The sequence below is a fragment of the Acomys minous genome (assembly GCF_964271855.1).
Source record: "Acomys minous genome assembly, chromosome: 1".
NCBI classification, from domain to species: Eukaryota; Metazoa; Chordata; class Mammalia; order Rodentia; family Muridae; genus Acomys; species Acomys minous.
The window spans coordinates 94,614,122-94,620,758 of record NC_140483.1 but is presented as its reverse complement, the minus strand read 5'-3'; the positions used below and the strand labels follow the sequence as shown (position 1 = coordinate 94,620,758).

General features: G+C 46.3%; 1 protein-coding gene across 1 annotated transcript; it reads right to left on the bottom strand.

Annotated features, from left to right (window-relative positions):
* Nucleotides 1–2,028: 2,028 nt before the first annotated feature.
* On the bottom strand, nucleotides 2,029–5,074 carry TMEM215 (transmembrane protein 215). Its single transcript, XM_084795635.1, has 2 exons — nucleotides 4,563–5,074; nucleotides 2,029–4,320 (listed from the first exon to the last, which is right to left on the bottom strand). Exon 2 carries the CDS (start codon nucleotides 4,257–4,259, stop codon nucleotides 3,552–3,554), a length of 708 nt encoding a protein of 235 aa, XP_084651761.1. The 5' UTR covers nucleotides 4,260–4,320; nucleotides 4,563–5,074; the 3' UTR covers nucleotides 2,029–3,551.
* Between the last annotated feature and the right edge of the window lie 1,563 nt (nucleotides 5,075–6,637).

Sequence of the window (6,637 nt, the reverse complement as noted above, 5' to 3'; positions counted from 1 at the left end):
TTTGCTATGCAGCTGAAGGCTGAGGATGACATTGAACTCTTGATGCTTCTGCCTCTGCCCCATGCCACGTTTTGGGATTACAGGGCTAGAATCACCATGCCCAGCAAAAACAAAAACAAAAACAAAACAAAACAACAAAAAAACCCAAAAAACAAAAACAAAAACCTCCAAAACAAACAAACAAACAAAGCAAACAAACAAAAAACCAAAAAACTTTTCTTTAATATGATAAAAATAATACTGGTGGTAAAGATAGTGAACTCACCAAATACTCAATGCTGTGGGCACAGAGAGGTGTCACTAATAAACAGAGACTGGAATGTGCAGGAGAGAAACACCACTAGAAGAACTCACACTCCTTTTCTCTGTTTGTCAGCTCAAGGGATGTTAAGATCCCTAATACTGAAAACATTTCAGAGGAGTCGACACGCAGAATTGGAGGCGAGCTAACTGTATCTGGGTCCCTCCCCCAAGATGACTGCAATAAAGAGCAAACCTCGAAGCAGTTGTCGAATGTGCTCCAGCTTGGGTCTCTTGGCTGAATTCACATTTAGGAATCAAGAAATAGGCAGATGGGAAAAGAACCTGTGGTCCTAATAATTAGGAATACGGAGCAAGGGAAATTGAGTAGAGAAATTTCAAAAGTGGAATGCCTATTTAACACCAAGTAGAAAATGAATATTTGGGTTAATAGCAAAGGAAGGGTGACCAGTACCTGTTTCAATTTGTATCAGTTTGGGAGTTCTTAAAGGCTTCCAGGAGCAATTCCTTTGCTCCCTGTGTTAATATTAGTAATTTGCTAAGGCTGTTGGCTTTGCCCCCTTTCTTCTGTCTCTATTCAAAAGAACAAGAGGTTTACCCTGAATAGTACTCACAGAGTTGATTAGAGCATCAGGCTGTATAGAGGAGGGGGTGGCCCCGTGGAAGACTCTCAGAAAAATCCACACAAGACACACTACACACTTTAGTCTTTGGGTAAAGAAGGTTAAATCTCCCAGCCCAACATTTGCAAATCATTTTTTTTTTTAGCACAGAAAAATATGTCCATGAGTGTGTACTTAGCTTCATTATTTTAAATAGGTAAATGGAAGAATTTTTTCTTCTGAAATACGGTTTGAAAATGTGATTTAAAATAGCTTACTTATATCTCTAAATCAATAACTGACCCTTGATTTGTAAATGGGACTCTGTGTACGCATGTACACATTAATGTGAGAAATTCTAAACTGTTCCCAGAAGGCAGCTTTTCCTAATTCTAAACTTTAGCCGACACTTCAGTCTTCTCCTCTCAGACCCACGTAAGACGTGCTGAGCCCAAACAAACATCCACCCATCACCTCTCTCCTGAAAATGCCCACAGTGGCACACACACTAAGGGAAACTTCAGTTCCTGCGTTTCCTATAATCTTCTGTATATAAATACTGTTTTCTGTCTTCAAAACATATTGTGGTTTTAGGAAACTAGCCCCCACCACCTCAGATCTAAAGTCAGTTACACAGAATGCAAAGCTGCGTGTTAGGTCACTTTGGGCTTCACCAACATCTAAAAACTTCATTCCTCAAAAAACTTAACACTTGGTAGTTTCAGTTTTATGCCCAGGAATAAGTTGGTGTCTCATAAGTAGTATTGTAGCAATGAAATACACCTGCCTTCACACACCTACAAAATTCTTTTGAGCAGGGGCAATTTGACCCACCGTGCATGACTTTGATCATGGGTTGCATAACACGGGCGTGCATTGTGTTGTAGCCTACTTCCTGCAACACACGGTTTCTTTGACAGGATATTTCAGAATGCCCCACCTGGCAGTCAATGACAGAAACAAGTTAGTGTAAAGCAGTCTTTCCCCTACTCTTCTTCCACACAGGAGGAACACTGAGGGGTTGGAAGACGAAGTTTGCCCAAGATCACACATTTCATCTTCTGACATGGAGGCCTGGCTAAAAAGATGGCTTCTTTTTTTTTTTTTTTTATCTTAAACACAACCCAAACCTTATGATAGTTAAGAACACAATTCTTTTTTTTTTTTTTTTAAGAACACAATTCTTAAGACAAGACAGTTGCTACATCTAAGAAGCACAGAATTGGACTTAAAATACATAAAAGAGATAAGCCCCTCCCCCCAACTTTTTTTTTTTGTCCTCAATTCACCTTTTGGGAAAAAGTAACTAAAACTATTTGATATAATAATTAGAATTAAAATTCACTGAAGGGTATAAAATAATTCTAATTCTCAATCCTAAATCTGTTGCCATATACATACATATATATGTATGTATATATAATGCAACTGTGCTACAAGAAGGATCAAATGGCATTTCAGCTGGTTGTTCTTTGTATCTGTTGCAATTAAGCAAGACAAATGGGAACTGAATGGTAGGATGTTTCTTCCCTCAGCCACAAAAAAAGGTGGGAAATAATGAGATTTTTTTTTAAATCATGTAAATTTCACTGACCCAGTGAACTTAATAAAATAAGGGCTTCAATTAAATCTTATAAATTAACTCTTGTTTCATTGGCATTTTCAATCATTGTTGGTGGGGGAGGGGAGGGTTCTGTTGAACAAATGTACAAACAACAGCATTTCCAAAGGCTTAACCATTGCATGCCATTCAGATTTTCATAATGTTCAGGACTAATTGATTGGCTTTGTAGTTGCATACTTTAAAAGGCATATAATAATCCCTAGTATCTGCCACCCAGAAATGTTGAAGACACTTACATATATATGTAAAATTTGTTTTTTAAAGAATTTGATTAAAAAGAAATTCTAATCTATTAAAATATTACATCAAGTCATTTTGTACCTGGTAAGAAAACACATTAGTGTTAATAAATCTTTAAAAACTTCAGATAAAGTCCCAGCAGCTCAAGAGTTTAAGAAGTAACACAAACATCCAAAATATTAACATTTCACATGACATAGCCAACACTTTATTTGAAACCATGATCTTGTCAGAGGCCAGGGCTCAATTATACATTCCAACTATTTTTTAATTCCCCTTACTCTAAACCCCATCTCATACAAGGAGGGTTTACCTATTCTATCTTGATTTTTATGTCTTTCAACAATTACCATGTGTGAAAAGCTATCAACAGGCAAAAAGAATTTCATATAAAGGGACTCACAATTTCCCCTCACGTTCTTTACACACAGAGCAGCCGGATTCTGTGTGGATAGCTCCCACATCATTTGATACCTGGCATCCGAAGCTAGCTCTAGACTCACCTGACTGGCAGCAGGTACTGTCCAGAACATTTTGAGCTGTTTTTTTACAAAGTATCCAACATCGTTTAATTTGTTCAGAGGCAAATGGAACTTTCTTTACTGTTACTGCCCCATCCAACTGTCCTTAATTCTCAACACTTCCCTAAGCTACGTCCCCAACATGCCTATTTACACGAGTATCAGGCACCAGCGGTCTGCACCCCCAACACATACCATGCCAGTTTCTAATAGCGTGAAGGCTGTTGGAGAGGAGATTTTTTTTCCATCGGGAGCTGAGTGCAGCAATGTGTCTGTCAACATGGGACCCTTGTATGGAACAGATCAGACTATTGTCTCGTGGTCCCACCTTCCTTGGCTCTGGTTGATGTAGCAACAATATCTGTCATAGGGGCTGTTTTGCTTGTAGGAACAGACGATGATACTGTCCTGGGGCACAAAGAAGATGCTGTCCTCGGGCTCAGGGCGGTCAGATCTGTCCCAGGCTGAGCACTTGGCGTCCAAGGCACTGTAGGCAAGGGAACTGGCCGAGGGGTAGTAGCCATCCAGGTATCTAGACGTCTCCTCCTGACGCCCACTCTGGACTAGACTCTGGCATTCTCCTTCCTCTGTGGGAGTGGGGGTGGTAGTGGAGCTGGTCACAGGCACCTCACCTGGTCCCTGTGGGAGCGGCTGGCTTCTGAGGCCTGCCTTCTTAGCCAGTTCGTCTGAGCTCCCCTTGCCGGACTCCAGGTCTGAAGGGGTCCTCAGCAGTTCCATCACTTCCTTGTCTTTGGGCTTTCGAAAGCAGGGCAACTTGCGGACCCAGAGCAGCTCGTTCTCTGGCCACTTGGTGCACCCTTCGGTTTTCCTGGCCAGAGCAATGGCTGCGATGCCCGGTAGGCAGATAGCTGGCCCGATGGCCAGCAGAGGGATGTTCCCCAGAGTTTCACCCTTCATGCCAGAGACGGTGAACATGAAGCCAAAGACCAGAAAAACACTGACCAGGGCTACCACCAGCCCAGTCCTCGGATTTATGTCATCAGGCCGCATCTTTCACTCCATCCAGTTTAGGGGCTGCTTGATAGCCACCAGGGAGCACCCCCTTTTTTTCCTGTAGGAGGTAAAACCACAGGGGTTTAAAAAAATCCTATTCAACTTCCCACCCACCAACTCTTTCTTGCTATCTCTCTTCTCTCTCTCTCTCTCTCTCTCTCTCTCTCTCTCTCTCTCTCTCTCTCTCTCTCTCTCCCTCCAATCCCTCCCTCCATGTCCCCTCCCTCCCTCTCTTCCCCATCACTACTGCAACCCTGTCTATCTCATACCAACATGTGCCAAGTAGGGTCGCGGAGTTACCTGAAGGCTCCTGCCACCTCCGGTGAATGAGAGACTCAGACTGTCTCTAGAAACCTTGCTGTGCGCTGTCCCTCGGTTCAATCCCTCGGTTCGGAGAGCCAAGCCTGGATTTCCTCACAGTGCACGCAGGAGGTGGGGCAGGGGAGGAGCGAGGTAGGACAGGTGAGGAGGGTCTTTCCCAGCTTCTGCGTGTGGGTCACCAGGGCTCCGTAAGCTGGAGCCTGGGCGCAGCGGATCCGAGTAGGCGCGCGGCGATGCCGGCGGGGAGGGAGAGCTCTGTCCCGGTAGGAGGAAAGCGCGCGAGCCTGGCCGCCTTACATCACTTGCACCGCGTTGGGAATGGTGATGGACGCGCGGGGGCGCGAGGGGGGTCAAAGCCTTGCCGCCGCGATGAGCTGCTGCTGGGGGCTCTGGTCCCAGTGCGCCGGGCGGATGGCTTAGACCTGTGTCCGTGCCGCTGCTGTTAAGCGGGAGTCCAGATCGTCTCGCCCACGGGGCAGCCGGTGCGCCGTCCAAGTCTGGGCTCCAAATTCAGATTCTGAAGGCTCCTGGGCCAGCAGGAGATAACGATGGGGAATCGTTCAGAGAGCTGGGGGGCACCCCCTGCCCCACCCCCATCCCTGGCAGCTCCACTAGGCTCAAGGTGCTCCCGCTTGACATAGGCGACCAGGCATAATGCCCAGGCTGTAGGAGCAGGAAGGACGGACCTCCAGGTGCCTAGAAGTCACCTGAGTCTCTTCCGCTGCTCTCCCAGCTGCGCACTTGGCCTTAAAAAGTCAGCCCCACAGTAGTGGTTCCATCCGCAAGGACTGGGCCAAGGAAGAAGGACTCCTGGCTCTGATGACCATTCACAGTCATCCAGGTAGCCCACAGGAGAGGCCGTGGTTTGGAGGGTCAGGCCCAACAGGTGCCTGGGGACAGGGAGACAGGAGTCTTCTGTCTTAGTGACAGTCCAGTGGTAGTCTCAGTCCAGGGTCACGGAAGTGTCTACGTTTCTCTGTGCCCAAGGGAAGATTGGATGTGGCTGCAATCCTTCACCTGGCCCATTTAAGGTAGAGGAAGGTAAAAAGTACGTTCTTTCACGCGAAGTCTCTGACTTGCGGGGCAAAGAATTTTGGCATTCAGGCCTTCTCCACCTAATCTGGCCACATGCACTGGAGTGAGTGACGTCGCTTCTCCGAGCATCAGTGTGGAGACTATTAACACCAGATGTCTGAGCAAACGCTGTGACTATTACAGGAGTGTAAAGTTCCTAGCACAAGGCTTTGGTGCGTGGTTCCTGCTCAAAACACACTGAAATGCATACTCTTCCCTTCTCATACTGTAAGATCCTAGTGCGCTCTCAACGCGAAAGGCAGGAGCCAAAGACCATCAAAGACCTGTTTGTGCAGCTGAGGACTTTTGGCTTTACCCACTAAGCTGCAAAGAACAGTGGGAGGGTTTTAGGTAGAGATTAATACGTGTTCACGTTTTGTCTTGTTTTGTTTTGTTTGTTTGTTTTTGGCAGATGGTGCCAGCAGATTAGAGGGTATAAGTCTGGAGGCCTGGAGTCTTTTCATAAAGTCAGGCAGGATAGGATGAGGCCCCAAGAACGCCAAGCTGGGAGGGGTGCTTGGAAGCAAGTGTGTCTGCAGGCTGATGAAGGATGGCTTAGAGCACCCTGGCTTCAGAGAAGAGCCAAGGTGGCTCCCCTGGCTTCTCACGTCAGCCAACCAGAGCAGCGATGAGTCTGGGAAACACACTAACAGACTTGGGGCCCCAGGCTCCTCGGTAGCCCATACGCATCTCTTTGTCCAACATAAGCAGGTGTCTATGCATTTGAAGACGCCAGAAAAAACACCACTACCCTGATCCAAATGGCCACAGAGCCGGCACCTCACATTAGCCCTCAGCCTTTTCTCCGTTCTTCCTCCTTCAGTTCTGTGCCCAGAAGGGCAGCAGACACTTAATACGCAGGGCTATAAACGACAAACAGGATAAACAACAGAATAAAAAACGAGAAGCCTGTCTGCACGCTGCTCTTTCCCGAGGAGCTCCATTTACGCCACAGAAACCACATAGTTGGGGCTCTGAAG